Source organism: Hyaena hyaena, unplaced genomic scaffold (genome assembly GCF_003009895.1).
Source record: "Hyaena hyaena isolate Hyena2069 unplaced genomic scaffold, ASM300989v1 scaffold_1627, whole genome shotgun sequence".
NCBI classification, from domain to species: Eukaryota; Metazoa; Chordata; class Mammalia; order Carnivora; family Hyaenidae; genus Hyaena; species Hyaena hyaena.
In genome coordinates this window covers 173,452-192,265 of record NW_024082250.1, presented here as the reverse complement: position 1 = coordinate 192,265, position 18,814 = coordinate 173,452, and the positions used below count along the sequence as shown (strand labels likewise).

At 39.3% G+C, this 18,814-nt stretch overlaps 2 protein-coding genes across 2 annotated transcripts in view; one reads left to right on the top strand and one right to left on the bottom strand.

Moving 5' to 3' along the window:
* The window catches only part of LOC120226162 (olfactory receptor 1J1-like), an 81,446-nt gene that overhangs the window by 4,415 nt on the left and 58,217 nt on the right, over positions 1-18,814 (bottom strand). The window lies entirely within an intron of this gene.
* Positions 12,456-13,831, top strand: LOC120226171 (olfactory receptor 1J4-like). Its single transcript, XM_039224361.1, has one exon. It carries the CDS (start codon positions 12,899-12,901, stop codon positions 13,829-13,831), a length of 933 nt encoding a protein of 310 aa, XP_039080292.1. The 5' UTR covers positions 12,456-12,898.

Sequence of the window (18,814 nt, the reverse complement as noted above, 5' to 3'; positions counted from 1 at the left end):
CCTTCCTTCCTTCCTTCCTTCCTTCCTTCCTTCCTTCCTTCCTTCCTTCCTTCCTTCCTGACAGTGTTTTGCTTCTAGCAAAGCACACAGTGTAGGTGGTCTAGAGGTCAAACTGGATGGACTGAAAACTAAAAGCTGGGTGGAAGCTTTAGTCGGACCCTATGACTGCTTAATCCACAAAATATTTGAAATTCTCAGGGAGGAAAGAATGCCAGAATTTGGAGGAGCCAAGAGGGTGGCCAGCTTACTGAAGCTCACCTCCAGATCCAGATGCTGTTCTTTTCTTCCCACTTTCTCCAGAAGCTGGTCTGCACCACATCTGCTACTCAGCTGCAAGTCTGCTTCTCAGCCAAGCACAGCCCCCTCATGTTTCTCCCATGACACTCTGGGCTGATTAACAAGGAGAGGAACAGGAAAGGCGGGGGAGCTGATGTGCTACTTGGAAGGGATAGTACGTTTCCCCTCACTGGCCTCCAGCCCCTCAAGTCTGGCCACCAGCATATTGCTGCTTTCCCAACTCCCTATCTCAGAAGGAGAGACATCCTGACTCAAGGGGCAAGGACCCTCTTGATGACTTAAGCCCAGGCAGTGTCTCCTGAGTCTGAGCTCTGCTCTGCTGGCCTCAGGGGCCCTTGTTAGGCTGAAGGAGTTGTGGTGTGATGACCTCTCAAGGGAGCTGTTCCTGTGATTGTTCTAAGCAAAGTATTCCTACTGGAAATCACACCTAGCATGGCTGCCTCCAGGGGATATGGGAGCCCTAAGTCTTCCTGTTTCAATGTGGGGCTCATCCCAGAGCTTATTAACCTCACTGCAACATCTAAAGCATGTGCTTTAGTCTCCCCAACTCTGGGTTATCAGAGGTGGGAAAATATTTTTGTGGGTGAATATTTTATGTTTGGGGATGTAGGTGTGGACCGAGGTGTATTCTAGAACAAGGAGGTTGCAGTTTCCAGGGGATTCAGTGGAGGTAGATCAGTGGTGTGTATGTGTGTTCCAGTATTGTTGGGAGCCATTCTGAGCCCACTAGTCGAGAAAACTCCGGGTGAGGTTAAAGCAAGTTTGCACGGTCTCTTGCCAATCAGATGATGACCGATATCTACCCCCACTCAATTATTTCTGCTTGAGCACTGACCCCTAGGGTACCTTGTTGATCAATATCGCGAGTGACTTGTCCCCTTATTCCGGACCTGGTATGATGATTGCACCTTGTGAAGGAACTTATTGTGGGAACTTCTTCTTTTGATTATGGGAACAGACATCGTGTCTCCAGCAGCTCCTGTTTCCCTCCATACTTTCCCTTGAGCTATGAACAGGCTAATGACCCCTAGTCATAAAAGATTGACCTTTACATGTACAATTCTGTTTCTACCGTTGCATTAGTCCAAGATGTTCATACAGCTCAACATGTAAATCAACTAACCAAAAATGTCTCTCATGCCCTAGCTATTCTAGAAATCATAAAAGTAGACACAAAGGTAAATGCACTCAAAGAGGCTATTCTATGTATGGGAAATAAGCTAAACTCTTTAAAGGTATGGTTGGCTCTCTGGTGCCATAAAGCATATAACTGGAAAATCAAGTCTTGCCCAGAGACAAAGAGCCTAACTTAGAGAGAAGGAACTGATGGTGTATAGCAGCCCCTTCCCTAAGGCCTACTTTCCACAAACACCTTCCCTTACCCTGGCAGCTGTGATGAGGATGGATAAGAGTATCTACAAACCTATGACTTATCTTAGTGTTATTAAAATGTGAACACCTTGTTATTTTCTTAGTTACTCAACCTCACTATAATTGGGGCAGTTCTGCAAGAAGACTTCTGTAAAACCTGTTTCTGTACATTTTCCAAAAACTCCTTATCACAAAGAGCTATCCATGGTAAAAATTCCATTTCCTGATGCCATGTTAACTTTTGACCTATAAATAAAGACACCAAAACCGACAGGACAGAGATGTCTGCCTGGTGATCAGAAAGGATCTCGGGGCTCTCTCACTCTCTTTTGCTGACACCGTCCATCCTTCAGGGACCCCTGGACCTGTTGGAGCCGGCGTGGCCTCCGACACAGTATCTTGGCAAGCATGTGGATCAGATTTTTTTTTCTTATGTGGGATTAGGTTAATGTTGGTTTATGTATGTTTAAAGTACAGGGTATGCAACGGTTGTCATATTTAGCAAAGGGGCTTTGAAAAAATAATGTATGTGTTTTCAGAGTTTAGAATCAGAGCAGTTGTTAGAGGATTAGTGTTGAGGAAAGAAGATATTTAATAGAATGTTGGCCTTCTCACTAAGCTAGTTGCTCATAAGCCTGAGTTTCTTCATCTGAAAAATAAGAATAACAACTATTATTGGCACTGAAATCAGAGAGAAAATTTCCTTTTGGGTTTTATATAGAGAATATTGTGTATCATGGTGAACATAATCCATAACAAAGTGTAGGGAATGAAACACATTTTGCTGTAGCCCTCAGAATAAACTATTGTCACACAATACGTTTGTCTTTTTTTTAGCCTTTAGTTTAATATGAAAATTTTAATCTACATATTAAGAGTAAATAATGCAGAGACAGAAAGCCTTGGGTTAGAGTCCTGCCTATTCATGTGGTTGTCTTTCTTTTCTTTCTTTTTTTTTTATAGTTTATTGTCAAGTTTGTTTCCACATAACACCCAGTGCTCATCCCAACAAGTACCCTCCTCCATGTCCATCACCCCTTTTCTCTTCTCCCCCTCATCACCCTCAGTTTGTTCTCAGTATTTAATAGTCTCTTACGGTTTGACTCCCTCCCTCTCCTTAACTATTTTTTCCCCTTCCCTTCCCCCATGGTCCTCTGTTAACCTTCTCCTGTTCCACATATGAGTGAAAACATATGGTATCTGTCCTCTGCCTGACTTATTTCACTTAGCATAATGTGTTCCATCCACATTGCTACAAATGGCCAGATTTAATTCTTTCTCATTGCCATGTAGTATTCCATTTTGCTATAGATAAACCACATCTTCTTGATCCATTCATCAGTTGAAGGATATTTAGGTTCTTTCCATGATTTGGCTATTGTTGAGAGTGCAGCTATGAACATTGGGGTACATGTGCCCCTATGCATCAGCACTCCTGTATCCCTTGGGTAAATTCCTAGCAGTGCTATTGCTGGGTCATAGGGGAGTTCTATTGTTAATTTTTTGAGGAACCTCCACACTGTTTTCTAGAGTGGCTGCACCAGTTTACATTCCAAGAGACATGCCAAATAAGAAGTTCCTGCAGCTGAGTTCAAATAGGTTGTTGCCTGTGTTTTCCTCTAGGATTTTGATGGTTTCCTGTCTCACATTTAGGTCTTTCATCCATTTTGAGTTTATTTTTGCATATGGTGTAAGAAAATGGTCCAGTTTCATTCTTCTGCATGTTGCTGTCCAGTTCTCTCTGCACCATTTGCTGAAGAGACTGTCTTTTTTCCACTGGATTCTCTTTCTTGCTTTGTCAAAGGTTAGTTGGCCATACATTTGTGGATCCAATTCTGGGTTCTGTATTCTGTTCTATTGGTCTATGTGTCTGTTTTTGTGCCAATACCATACTGTCTTGATGATTACAGCTTTGTAGTAGAGGCTAAAGTCTGAAATTGTGATGCCTCCAGCTTTGGTTTTCTTTTTCAACATTACTTTGGCTACTAAGAGTCTTTTGTGTTTCCATAAAATTTTAGGATTGTTTGTTCTAGCTTTGAGAAGAATGCCAGTGCAATTTTGATTGGGATTGCACTGAATGTGTAGATTGGGTAGTATTAACATTTTGATAATATTTGTTCTTCCAATCCATAAGCATGGAATGTTTTTCCATTTCTTTGTGTCCTCTTCAATTTCTTTCATAAGCTTTCTATAGTTTTCAGCATACAGTTCTTTTACTTATTTGGTAGATTTATTCCTAGGTATTTTATGGTTCTTGGTGCAAATTGAATCAATTCCTTGGTTTCACTTTCTGTTGCTCTATTTTGGTGTATAGAAATGCAAACAATTTCTGTACATTGATTTTATAGCCTGTGACTTTGCTGAATTCATATATCAGTTCTAGCAGTTTTTTGGTCCACCACAAACTGGTCTTCTGGATTTTTCACATAGAATTTCATGTCATCTACAAAGTGTGAAAATTTGACTTCTTCCTTGCCAATTTGAATGCCTTTTATTTCTTTTTGTTGTCAGATCATTGAGGCTTGGACTTCTAACACTATGTTGAACAACAGTGGTGAGAGTGGAGATCCCGGTCATGTTCCTGACCTTAGAGGGAAAGCTCTCAATTTTCTCCCATTGAGGATGGTATTAGTGGTGGACCTCTCTTAAGTGACTTTTATGATGTTAAGGCATGTTCCTTCTATCCCTACTTTCTTAAGGGTTTTTATCAAGAAAGATGCTGTATTTTGTCAAATACTTTTTCTGCATTATTTTTTTTTAAATGTTTTTTATTTATTTCTAGGAGAGAGAGAGAGACAGCGTGAGCAGGGGAGGGTCAGAGAGAGAGGGAGTCACAGACTGAAACAGGCTCCAGGCTCTGAGCTGGCACTTAGCACAGAGCCTGACGCGGGGCTTGAACCCATGAACCGCGAGATCATGACCTGAGTGAAAGTCGGACGCTTAACCGACTAAGCCATCCAGGTGCCCCTCTTTTTCTGCATTATTGTTAGGATCATATGGTTCTTTTTCTTTCTTTTATTAATGTAGTGTATCACATGCATTGATTTATGAATATTGAATCAGTCCTGCAGCCTACATCTGTACGTCTGAAATGAGTCTCTTGCAGGCTGCATATAGATGGATCTTGTTTTTCATTTTTTAAAAATTCATTCTGCTACCCTGTGTCTTTGGATTGGAGCATTAATCCATTTACATTCGGAGTGATTATTGAAAGAAATGAATTTTGTGCCATCATGTGGCCAGTGGAGTTGCTGTTTCTGGTGATGTTCTCTGGTCCTTTCTACTCTTTGCTGCTTTTGGTCTTGTTTTGTTTTGTTTTGTTTTTCTCCAAAGAGTCACCCTTAAAGTTTCTTGCATGACTGAATATAGTGGTCAAGAATTCCTTTAGTTTTTGTCTGGGAAACTCTTTATCCATCCTTCTAGTATGAATGATAGCCTCGCTGGATACAGAATTCTTGGCTGCTATTTTTCTGAATTGGCATGTTGAATATATCCTTTCATTCCTTTCTGGCCTGCCAAATTTCTTCTTGGGAACAGATCTGCTCTGAACCCGATATTCCTTTGTAGGTTAAGGATTTTTTTTTCCTTTGATGCTTTCATGATTCTTTCCTTATCTGTATAGTTTGTGAATTTGATTATAATATGCCTTGGTTATGGTCAGCTTTTGTTGAATTTAATGGGAGTTTTCTGTGCTTATTGGATTTCGATGTCTGTGTCCTCCCCAGATTAGGGAGGTTTTCAGCTAAAATTTGCTCACACAAACCTTCTGCCCTTTTTTTTCTTCTCTGTTCATCTTCTGGGACTCCTATGATATAAGTTAGCCCCCTTTAATAAGTTGCTGAGATCTCCAGGTCCTATATTGTGATCTTTTGCCTTTGTTTCCTCCTTCTTTCCAGCTTCATTATTTTCCATATTGTATCTTCTTTATCATTGTTTCACTGTTTTGTTTTATCCATCCTTGTCATCATGGCATCCATTCAAGACTGCATCTCAGTTATAGCACTTTTAATTTCAGCCTGACTATATTTTAGTTCTTTTATCTCTTCAGAAAGTAATTCTCTGGAGTCTTGTATGCTCTTGTCAACCTCAGCTCATATTCTTATAATCACAGCTTTAAATTCTAGTTCAGACATCTTATATATATATCTGTGTTGATTAAATTCATGGCCATGAGTCCTACTGCCTGTTCTTCCTTTGGAGGTGATTTTCTCTTTCTCATCATTTTGTCCAGAAAAGCAAGAATAAAAAAAGAAAAGAAAAGGGAAAAAAAACCCAAAACAAAGAAGCAAACAAAACCCAAATAACAAAAAACTAGATATTGGCTGTGTTTTGGTCGGCTTGCTGAAAGAATCTAGATCATAAAATAATAAAATAAAATAAATAAAGTAAATATATTTTATAATATATAAATATAATTTGTAAAAATATAAATATATTATAATGTATAAAATAAAATATTTTATTTTATTGTTTTATATAATATAAAATATAATTTGTAAAAATATAAATGGAATAAATTATACAATAAATTTAATTTTAATTTAAGATAAAATAAAAAATAAAAGAATAAAAGAATGTGTATATAAAATGTTTACATAAAACATTTTTAAATAGAATACAGTAATAGTAAAAAGTAAAAAAAGAAATGAAGAAAGTAAGAAAATAAACAAATAATTTAAAAATTAAAGAACAAAAGTATATGAAAGTGCTTTTGGAGGCTTCTCTTTTTCCTTTAACTACCCCAACTCCATAGTATATAATCAGTCACTCCTCACAACCCCAGTGCTGTTCTTTCTGAGCATGGGTCTTGTCCCTGTGCTTTAATAAAATCACCTTTCTGCACAAAAAAAAAAAAAAAAAAGGTAAAACGAAAGTTAGATCCTATTTCCCATAGAGCTGAAGTCTACAACCATTAGATTCGGTGCAAGCCAGTTGTTCGTGCTGGTCTTCTGAGGGAGGGGCCTGCTGTGCTGATTCTCAGGTGGACTAGTTTCAGTGGAAACAGCCTCCAGAATGCAGGGAGGCGGGGCTTGGTGCAAGTGGGTCTGGCTTCCACTAGGTGTCTCTGTTTTGCTCCCTGAAGGTTTTGAGCTCTGAGGGGCAGAATGAATATATATATTTTTTGGTTTTATTTATTTCTAGGAGAGAGAGAGAGACAGCGTGAGCAGGGGAAGGTCAGAGAGAGAGGGAGTCACAGACTGAAACAGGCTCCGGGCTCTGAGCTGGCAGTCAGCACAGAGCCCGACGCGGGGCTCGAACCCACGAACCACGAGATCATGACCTAAGCGAAAGTCGGACGCTCAACAGACTAATCCACCCAGGCGCCCCTGAGGGGCAGAATGAATATAGCCCCAGGGTGCCCTATAGCCCTGAAGTTGAAAGTTGGAGCCCTCCACTGTCCAGGCAAACCTCACAGAAGAGCAATTAATCATCCCTCTTGTATCCCCGGTTTCTGTCAGAACCCCACATTCACTCTGCCTGTGTCCAAGCTTTTAATCTCAGGCACATGACTGAGTTACAAAATTCCAAATTTTAGGGAATCCTGTGGAGGGTGTCACCGAGCTTTTGCTAGCCCCTGTGAAAAAGGGCAGTGGCACAATTGCACTGCTGTTCAGAGCTCATGTCAAAATAGAGCCGAAAGCCAGTACCCTTGCTTGCTGCCCTCAGCCAGAACGAGTCCCCTCTCTTAGGCCGAGAAACAGCATAGCGTGTTGGTGGTAATCGTCTTTCTTGTGACCCAAGGATCCTCAGATCATGCTGTCACTTGTGGGACTCTACCTCGCTTTACCTCTTCAGCCCCTTTAAGCCTGGTGCTTTCCCCAAGGTAGAGGACCGCTAAAAGTTCAGATTTTGCCCTCCGCTGCTTATACTGCTTTGTGGTAGCCTCTGTCAATACGCTCCATCTCCGCGGCGGGACTCCGTGCAATATCTCCCCCAGTAAGCTCTCCACTCCTCCTACCTTCCAAATGCTTTTCTCTTATAGTCTTGCAGTTTTTGTCCTCTCAGACCACAGCTTGATTTCGTCAGTGTTCAGAATGACTTGATAACTCCCTTGTGTTCAAGGGAGGAGATAAGCTTAGGGTGTCCCTACTCCTCCTCCCTCTTAACTCCTCCTCCCCTTTTTCTGGAGGTATGTTTCTTCCAATCACAATTTATTGAGGTTTTTATCATGAAACAGCGTTGTATTTTGTCAAATGATTTTCCTGCATCTCTTGAGAGAATCATGATTTTTATCTTTTATTCTGTGAATGTGGTGTATTACATTTGTGGATTTGCATATGTGGGACTACTCTTGCATTCCAAGGATAAACACTTGATCATAGCGTATGGTTCTTTTAATGTATTGATGAATTAGCTTCCCTCATATATTGTTTTCCCAGCTTATTTAGTTGTCTGCCTGTGTTCTTGCAGTTCATTGAACTTTAAGACTATTATTCCAAATTCTTTGTCAGGCAGTTTGTAGACATAATTTATTTTGGGTCAATTATTGGAGCTTTGTTAGTTTCCTTTTGTGGTGTCATGTTTACCTGATTCTTCATGATTCCTTTCCTTGCATTTGTATCTGTATATTTTAGTAAGCAGTCTCTTTTTCTACACTTCAAAGATTTGCTTCAGCAGGGACAGAGCTTCACCAGTCAGTTTTGCTTGGATTTATGGATGGGTCAGTTGGTAGCTTCCTTGAGCAGATGAGTCTTGCTACTGGGGACTCTATTTGGCTGATGTCACTGCTCATTCTAAGGTCAGTGGGTTGCAGTGGCTGGATAATTTATTTTTCTTGAGAGGTATTTTTAGGGGTCTATTATACTTATGTAAATGTCTAGACGTGAAGAAATCAAACAAATATTTTTCTTTCGTAGAGCTTATCTTCTAGTGGGGGAGACAATGAAAATAAACACAATATGTAAGTAAGCCTCATGATTTTCAAGTGCTATAAAATATAGCATTGTGAAGAAATCTGAATGCAGGGGACAGACTGCAATTTTAAGTGGTGTGATGAGGACTGGTCTAACCAAGAAGGTGATATTTGAACAAAGAATTGAAGGCATCAGGAACACAGTCACAGGGATATTTGCAGGAAAATTTTAAAGCTAACAGGGGCTATGTTCTTTAGGCATTGTGATTTGATTTTTGATTTTTATTATGAATTATTTGCATAGTCCTTGGAAGCTTTTCAGCAGAAGGGTAACAAGATTCAGCTTTAAAAAACATCACTGTGACTGCTGTATTGAGAATAGACTGAAGGAGAAGGGGGCTATGTGAAAGCAGGGGATCACCTAGGAACTACTTCAACAATGTGGTTAAGAAATGATAGGCTGGGGTGGTAACAGAGGAAGTAGTACAATTTTGGTGAATACTATATTTAGTTATAAGTTGGAAGCAACAAGAGTTGCTGATGAATTGAGAAGAGCGTGAGAGAAAGGTAGGAGTCAAGGATTCCTATATTTTGGTTTGAACAACATGGAGTTATCAGTAACTAAAATGGTAATGAAACCAATGTGTGAGTAGCTGAACACAATGAATCTGTAAACTATAAGATAACCAAAGTTTATTGAGGATTTACAAAATGCCAATGTTCTAAGTTCATTCTGTGTTTTAACTCATTTAATCTCTTAAGGTGGGAATATGTTGTTACTATAAGATTGAATTAATTAATTAATCCATTAATTCACTCATTTATTCAATATCAATCCTATGGCAATGTCAGTGATTCTAGATATCATTATCTTTTTTGGAAGATACAAAGATAATGATAACAAGAGATGATATCTGTTGTGTATTTATTATGTGCTTTAGCATGAATTCATCTCATTTAATTTCAATAATAACTTCTGAGGAAAATGTAATTTTTATCCACTCTTTACAACTGATGTAACAGGACTGAGGAGATGTTTTATGTGATCAGGGCCAACATTTAATGAGTGGTATAGCCCAGACCCAGTTCTTCTGAGTACTGAGCTCAAGGACTCTACACTCCCTTAGAAAAGGTACACGTCTATGCCCTGAAGTCTCTCCCAAGGGAGGAGGGGACCTGCAGGATGTGAAGTTAAAGCTAGATTTTTGTGCTCATGGTAGCAAGTGTAAATGGTGTGGGGGTTTGCAGAAACCTGCCTTACTCTTCCTGGACCATAATGTGGTGTCGGGAGAGGCTGACCCAGTGCACTGGCAATACTGGTGATGGAAGCTAACTAAGCCATTCCTACTTTCCCCCTGGAACTATGAACAGGCAGAGAGGAGCCCAGAGTATCCTTGAGATCTGGGTCAGTTTCTCAGGTGGCTCTAGCAGCTCAATCCCTGTAGCACCTGCACAGGCTCCTCCCCAAGGTCTTTTAGGAATTGGAGGCCAATAGTCTGCTTTGATTCCTTACTTAACCAGGAGCTTAGAGAATTTTCGTGAGTGTTCTCCAAGGTTTGCAAAATGGTATCTCCTGCCTGTTGCTCTGGAGCTCAAGGACAGACAGAGAGCTAATGAGGTCATGGACTCACAGAGGCTTTCTTCTTACTTTTTGTTCCTGGTATCTTCAAGAGAAGCTGAGGACTCAGGAAATTGTATTAGAAGGTACCTGAGCTTGCCAAGGAGAGGCACAGGTCAGAGTGAGCTGGGAATCCTAAGCAGGCAAGATGTATCCTTGTGTCTAGAGGTTTGCATATGCATTCCACGTGGGTCTGTCTGGTGTGTTTCCTTGCTTGTATAATACAGACATATGTATGTTTTCTTCTTGAGTTTTCTGTGTACGTGTTTGTGTTTGTGGGTGTGCATGCATAATTGACTCTCAGTCTTATTTTTTTCCTCTCTTAGACCAAGAACGCAGAAGTCTAATAAGAGCTGCCCAATTAAAAAAGTGTAGGGCATTTGTATATGTGATCTGTTGTCTCCTAATCAGTCCCTTTGAACTCAAGTATTTGCCCCACTGTCTTTCTATAACTCCCTCTTCCATCTTTGGATATAATAGTTAGTTAAATGACATTGCATAGTCTGGAAAGAGGCAGATGTGCTCCCCAATCTGGAGGAGAAGTTTCCTGAATTTACTCATGACCAGCAATAGGTAAGATGTCTTGAAATTTCAGCTCAGTGGTGTGTGTATGTGTGACATTGCATTTTGTTTATAAGTTATATATGTATGTGATTCCATATGCTAGAGTGTGTTGTTGTTCTTTTTCATGTACATGTTTTATGGGCTCTGGTTCCTTCCTATGAACTCAAATATTTCCTTAACCATATTTCAACAGTAGCCGTATATATATTACTGCAATAAGCGGGCAAGTTCACATGCATTTCCACTCCTGGGCAGGTGTCATATACTAATGGGTACAAGCTCAGTGTCTGCAGTATGGCAGACTGGGCCCCAGTCCTCAGTCTGGCCTTCATATATTCCGTGATCTTAGGAAGTGACCTCATCTCTCTGAGGCTCCGATTTTTCACTGGCAAAGGAGAGGTAACTATTTCTACTTCACAATGCTATTTTTGAGGATTAAATGACGCAATGCACACAAATTATTCAGTCCCATACCTGGCATAATTGGTGCTCAGTAAAAAGGAGGTATTTTTATTATTTTTCCCCAAACCCAATGTTTGTGTCATGGAGGTTTCTGTTTCACCATTGTCTGGAACAGGACGGGTAGAATTCTGAGAGGACAGGCTCATCTTAAGGCTCCCTCTCATACTTCCAGGTATGAGGTCTGACCTCCCTCCCACAGCTAATGGCTCAGCTGCCTCCTTCTCAAGGTCCTGACTGAATCATAGTTCCTGGTTGGTTCCAGACCTCTTGTTTTCTTTTGGTTTCTAAGTAAGGACTGACACAGCCTCCATCAGTGAGCAGCCGGGACTCTGCATAAGGGTCAAGTCACTGTCCTCCTTGGTAGCCATGAACAGAGATAACCGATTCCCCTGAGCAAGACTGTGGTCCTTGAGGATGACTCATTGTCCTCCTCCTACTCTTGAGTGAGAATGTCAGTCTTGATTCCCTCTTCAGGGGTATGTGGTTATCCTAACCTCTAGTCTAACTTCTAAATAGATATTAAATCTGGAATCCATTATCAAAGAGCCGAGTCATGGTGGGTAAGTCAATTATCATTTTAGCTTCAGTTTTCCCATCTATAAAATGAGGACATGAAGTTTGCCTTGTACACTGAACAGTCCCTAAATATGTTCTTACTGTTTTCAAAGAAGTTAAAGCATGTGAAAATCCTTTGTAAATTATATGTTGTATAAATGTGAGTGGTAAATTTTTCTTAGACGGAGTTAAGGACATTTTGGAAAAAGGTAGCTGACAAAATAGCTTCTCTGGACTATTCACTGAACTAAAGTGACAACACTTTTGTTGTCTCATAGTTAACATGACTATAATAGTACCCATTTGTTAGGACTATGGTGAGGATCTGGTTTGAAAGGACATGTAAAACATATGAAATAGTGCCTGGTGCTATTCTTTTTTTTTTTTTTTTTTAAATAAATTTTTTTAAAAATTTATTTCTAGGAGAGAGAGAGAGACAGCGTGAGCAGTGGAGGGCCAGAGAGAGAGGGAGTCACAGACTGAAACAGGCTCCAGGCTCTGAGCTGGCAGTCAGCACAGAGCCCGATGCGGGGCTCGAACCCACGAACCGCGAGATCATGACCTAAGCGAAAGTCGGACGCTTAACCGACTAAGCCACCCAGGCGCCCCGACCTGGTGCTATTCTTAATGTTGGTTTGGAAACTTGGATTGGAAATTTTTGGTAACAGAGAATTTTAAATGACTTAAAACAGGACTCAGCCAATTACACTGAAAGCCTGTGACACAGCTTTAATAATTCTGCTCCAATTTAGGGAGATTCACACCATTTTTAAGAGGAAATGACTGATATTTCTTTCCTGGTACTCATTTCACATTTTGATCCTAGTGAGTTAGTGAGATTTGAACTTGCCTTGATGTTAAGATGTCAACTTCTTGAACATAAAGACTTCCCATTTCTTCACTACTATTATCAATATGGGACTAAGCTGTTCAATCAGTTTTTGTTGAATAAAGAATAAATGCTGTTTGTTTTTTGAGGGGGAAGAAACCTGGTTAATGTGAGGGTTTCATGTACCATTGGAGCCAGAATGGGGCACATCCATGTAGCAACAGTTGTGAGCAATAAACAGAAAGGTAGCTAAAATAAAGAATTTGCAAAGAAAGAACCTCACTATAATGTTATGACATGTTCACTGACTTTCTCCACTTGCCCCAACTGCCAACAGAGATAAAACAACATGAGGAGGGAGAACCAGAGCAGCGTGTCGGAGTTCCTCCTCCTGGGGCTCCCCATCCGGCCAGAGCAGCAGGGCATGTTCTTCGCCCTGTTCCTGGGCATGTACCTGACCACGGTGCTGGGGAACCTGCTCATCATCCTGCTCATCAGGCTGGACTCTCGCCTCCACACCCCCATGTACTTCTTCCTCAGCCACTTGGCCCTCACGGATGTCTCCTTTTCATCTGTCACAGTTCCAAAGATGCTCATGAATATGCAGACTCAGCAACAATCCATTCCCTATGTGGGGTGCATTTCACAGGTATATTTTTTCATAATTTTTGGTTGTCTTGACAATTTCCTTCTTGCAGTGATGGCCTATGACAGGTATTTGGCCATCTGTCAACCACTCCACTACTCCACTGTCATGAGGCAGGAGCTGTGTATCTCATTAGTGGCTGGATCCTGGTTCTTCTGTTGTATTCATGCCCTGTTGCACACCCTCCTCTTGGTCCAACTGCCCTTCTGTGATGATAATACCATCCCTCACTTCTTTTGTGACCTCACTGTGCTCCTAAAGATGAGTTGCTCAGATGTCTCTCTCAATAGGCTGGTCATCTTTACTGAAGGAGGAATTCTTTTCACCCTGCCTTTGTGTAGTATCTTGGGCTCGTATATTCGTATAGGGACAACTGTCCTAAAGGTACCCTCCACTAAAGGACTCTTTAAAGCCTTTTCTACCTGTGGCTCCCATCTTTTTGTGGTGTCTTTATACTATGGGACACTTGCAGGTATTTACTTTTTCTCCTCATCATGGAACTTTAGTGACAAAGACATAATTGCTTCAGTCATGTATGCAGTAGTTACCCCTATGCTGAACCCCTTTATCTATAGCCTGAGGAACAAAGATGTAAAACAGGCCCTGCAAATATTTGTCTATAGGGCTAACTTTTAAGTGACCATCACTAAATCCTATTATTGCAGTCATTCACAGTGCAATATGTCTACTAAAACTATTATATGATTGGCAACTCTGTGTAACTTAAAAAGGATAGACATTATGCTGTCATGTATGGTGTCATCAATTGTCAACTAGGTCAAGTTAGTTACCTGAACTGTTAAATATTCTTTATCCTTAATTTTTTTCCTGCTTGTTCATCATCTCTTATTGTGAAAAATCTTATGCAAAACATATTGCACAATTATAATTGTGGATTTGTTTCCCATTTTAGATATGCCCAGTCATTGCTTGTATATTTTATATACTATGTTATTGAGGACATGCAGATATAGCATCATGATATGCTCTTGTGTACTGACTCTTTTATTTGTGGTGTGCTGAAGCTGGCTTGCATTGGCTTTAAGCTGAATGTGAACATCTCTTTCTGACTCCACATTCAATGACATCATGTTGGTAGTCTGAAATCAGCAATAGTGTAAATAGTTACACAATAGAAATTGGCAAATGCAACAAAGCAAGATTTCTCAGAGAGCCATTTTTATTCCTTTAACAGCATACCACTGCATTTATAAGTAGGAGATATTTATCTTTATCTTTGGCAGCAGCTCTTGCCTTAATATCTCATCTACTTCTTCTGATATTAGTATAGATATACCAGCTTTCTTTTGGTTACTGTTTACATTGTATTTCTTTTCCATAACTTTACTTTAAACTGTTTTATGCCCTTATGTCTGTGAGGTGTACTGGTTAATACTGTGAAGTTAGGTTTTGGTTTTTTTTTATATAGATAATAATCATTGTATTGGAGAATTTGATCTAGTAATATCTAATATAATTATTATATATTTGGATTTATAGTTTTCATATTAATATGTTTTTTCTTTTTTTATAGTTTATTTTCAAGTTGGTTTCCATATAACACCCAGTGTTCATCCCCACAAGTGCCCTCCTCCGTGCCCATCACCCCCTTCCACTCCCCCCACCCCATCTACCCTCAGTTTGTTCTCAGCATTCAAGAGTTTCTCATGGTTTGCCTCCCTCCCTCTCCCCCACTATTTTTCCCCTTCTCCCCCATGGTCCTCCATTAAGTTCCTCCTAATCCTCCTATACGTGCAAACATATGGTATCTGTCCTTCTCTGCCTGACTTATTTAGCTCAGCATTACACCCTCAAGTTTCATCCATGTTGCTACACATGGCCAGATTTCATTCTTTCTCATTGCCATGTAGTATTCCACTGTATACATAAACCACGTCTTCTTGATCCATTCGTCAGTTGATGTAGTATATGTTTTCTATTTGAGACATCTGTGTCATATTTATTCTCTCGTCTCTTTCTCCCTTTTGATTAATATATATTTTGTAAACAAAAAAGAGGAGACAAACAAAAAACCAGACTCTTAGCTATAGAAAACAAATTGATGGCTACCAGATGGGAGGGGGTTGGGGAGATGGGTGAAACAGGTGAAGAGATTAAGAGTACACTTATCATGATGAGCACTGAGTAATGCATAAAATTGTTGAATCACTATATTGTACACTTGGAAGTAATATAACAATGTATGTTAATTCTACTGGAACTAAAATTAAAAAATAAATACATATTGTTATTCTATTCCCCCTCTATTAACTTATTAACTATACTTATTATTATCATATAATTTTTTCCTGTACTTTATATAGAGATGACTTCTTGCTTTCTCTTTAAGATTTTTTAATGTAGTGTAATATAGATAACATAAAACTATAATTTTAACCACTTGAGGTATACAATTCAATGGCATTTAGCACATTCATCACCATCATCTCATTCTAGTACTTCAAAAGGAACTCTGTGGAACATCAACACAATTGACTACTTTGTAGCTGTGAAAAAATAAGGACAAAGATATCTGTGAACCAGTGTGGAGGGATTGCCAGGGTATGTTGTTAAGTGGAAAAAAAGCAATGTATAAAAGCATACTCTGAACATCTATAACTCAACACCTTTTTGTAGTTCACTACTTTTTGTATAATAATGAAGGGGAAATAAAATATATATGTATCTTCCCATTCGAGGAAAAAGAAACAGAGGAAGAATAAATCAGAAATTAGTGAGATTGCTTATCTACAGAAGTTAGGGAAGAATGGGGAAGAAAAGATGGGGAGATGAGTCTATTTATTTGTATGGTTTTGACTATGTTATCTTTTACCTAGTGAAAAATAAATAGAAGAGGATGGGGGAATACAAAAATTGAATAAGACAAAACAAATAAACCTAGCTATATTTCAAATTAATACCATAATTAGAAATAAAGGGGAAAATAAGATCCCTAATCTAAGTAATTCTTTAACATGAAATTTTATCCATATACCCATAGTAAAGAAAAAACTGTAGGCAAAGTTTTTAAGCTTCAGTTACTTTGTCATTACAGTGGTATGAACTGAAGATTCTAAATTACTTAACATGCACTCCAAGATACAGTAAATAAATAAACATATTGTAGAAAAGGGAATGACTCCTCACTATCAGGGAAAGGAGCTATGTACATGGAAAAGGAGAGTCTCGAATGAATTCTATGGCATCAAACTGGAATTGGAGATATCAGTTTGAACTCATGGGTTTTAATATGTACAAACAGATTGAATTTACATGTTATATAGTAATATCTATACTATTCCCGGTCCTCCATTCTTTCTGTCTCTCCCCTGACCCATTTTCTATGGGTAACCATTCCTTTAGTTTATTAGTTTGTAGTTTCTCTTTCCTGTGTTTCTGTTACACATACTTCCTAGTTGCATCCTCAGATCGTTTAAAAGCTTTGTAAGCTACGAACACACCTAAGGCCAAATGTGCTTTCTACACTTCTCCTTTAAAAAGAATCAAAGTTAACCCTGTGTAGAAGTCTCTGAACTTGAGGATACTAGGCATATACCCTCACCCTGGCCCTAACACTAACCCTAACGCTAGATCTGAGGAAAAAAATAAGATGTGGTATATATTTATATGCATACACTTATACACACACAATGGAATATTACTCAGCCATAAAAAGAATGAAATCTTACCATTGGCAATGATGTGGGTAGAGCTAGAGAATATTGTCCTAAGTGAAATAAATCAGTCAGAGAAAGATGAATATGACATGATTTCACTCATATGTAGAATTTAAGAAACAAAACAAATGAGCAAAGGTGAGGGAAGAAAGAGGGGGCAAACCAGGAAACAGACTCTTAACTATAGAGAATGAACTGATGGTTACCAGAGGGGAGGTGGATGGGGCATTGGGTTAAACAGGTGATGGGTATGAAGCAGTGCATTTGTTGTGATGAGCACGGGATGTTGTACAGAAGTGTTGAATGTTGTACACCTGAAACTAATATTACATTGTATGTTAACTAGCTGGAATTTAAATAAAAACTAAAAAATAAACATAAGAAATAAAAGGGACCAAAGTTATCAGAAAAATGGCTGATTCCAGCACTGGGGCCAGGACATGACAAGACTATCCAAGAAAATTTTGCTGAGCCTGAAAGGAAGTGCTCAATGAATCACAGAGACTCAGGAGCCAGTGTGAAGGATCTCCCAATGGCCAAATCTGGAATAGTTTTGAGTTTCAAAACGAATAGAAAAGGCAGTGACCATAACTCGAAGAATAAAAAAGAATTCGTAAGTCCACAACATATATAAATCAATGAAAAAACAAATGATAAGGGAAAGTTCCTTCTTATGTACAACAAATAAAGGTAGAATAGATGATAGAATTAGAAAATCACCATTTGGCCACCACACTTGCAATAATTTTTCATATAAGATTCACCAATGGATGTTAAACATAGTGGGTGAAATTTTAATGGGAAAGAAGTTATGGTTATATAGCTTTAAAATACTATATATTTAAAATCCAAATGATACAGATTAATTACAAAGGTTAAAATAGTAACTTTACAGTAGAGAACCTAGAAGACACCACCTAACCAACTGATCAGAATGAAATCACTACTCTGATATCATGAAGCCAGGTTCACAGAAGGAGAGTGACAATGCCCTCAAATGGCCACCTCTGCACTGGAGTCTCATATCACTTTAAAGCAGAAACAACTGATACCAGCTTTCCAAGGGTCATCTACTATTTCTGTGACAGTGAACTATTATGATTTGTCTCTGCCTTGGTGTAATGAACTATCTCTCTACACGCATCAAGATCTACATTCATGGAGGGCAAGATCTTTGCCTTTTTGTTTATGGCTACATTCTCAGCTCTTAGTAGAAGTCCTGATACAGAGTCAATGTTCAATGGAACAAAGGGATGAATAAAACGGCAAACACTCTCTTGCTTCTGTGCAATGAAGTCTTGTTAGCTGCTCTCGGGTGAGATGTTTTCCTGGAGCCAGACTGGGACAGAGTGAAGATGTGTGAATCCACAGGTATGAGAGATTAATGAGTATGGTTAAACATTTGTTTTTCCAGAAAATTACATTTTGAGATGTGACAGTCCTTTCTAGGTCTCTGAGATTCCCAAAACTTCTTCATCCCCAGCAAATAGAAAAGCAGTATGAAGGCAGAGAACCAGAGACACATGTCCAAGTTCTTCCTCTTGGGCTCCCCTATTGGACTGGAGCAACAGAGTGTGTTTTTCATCCTGTTCCTGGGAATGTACCTGACCATAGTGCATCAGGCTGGACTCTCACTTCCTGAATACATTCCCATGTATTTCTTCCTCAGCCACTAGCCTTCATGGATGTCTCCTTTTCATCTGCCACTATTCCTAAGGTGCTGATAAACATGTATATTATGGATGAATCCATCCCCTATGCTTGGTGCATTTCACAAATGTATTTCCTCATCAGTTTTAGTTGTATTGTAGCTTTCTTCTTACAGTGATGGCATATTACAGGTATGTGGCCATCTGTCACCCTCTTCATTATACTCCCAATCATGAGAGATGAGCTTTGTGTCACCCTAGTGGCTAGGTCCTCGTTTTTTCTCTTATACTCA

What these genes read in the sequence shown, in the direction of transcription:
- LOC120226171 (XM_039224361.1), top strand. Translation starts at nt 12,899, where the DNA reads ATGAGGAGGGAGAACCAGAGCAGCGTGTCGGAGTTCCTCCTCCTGGGG.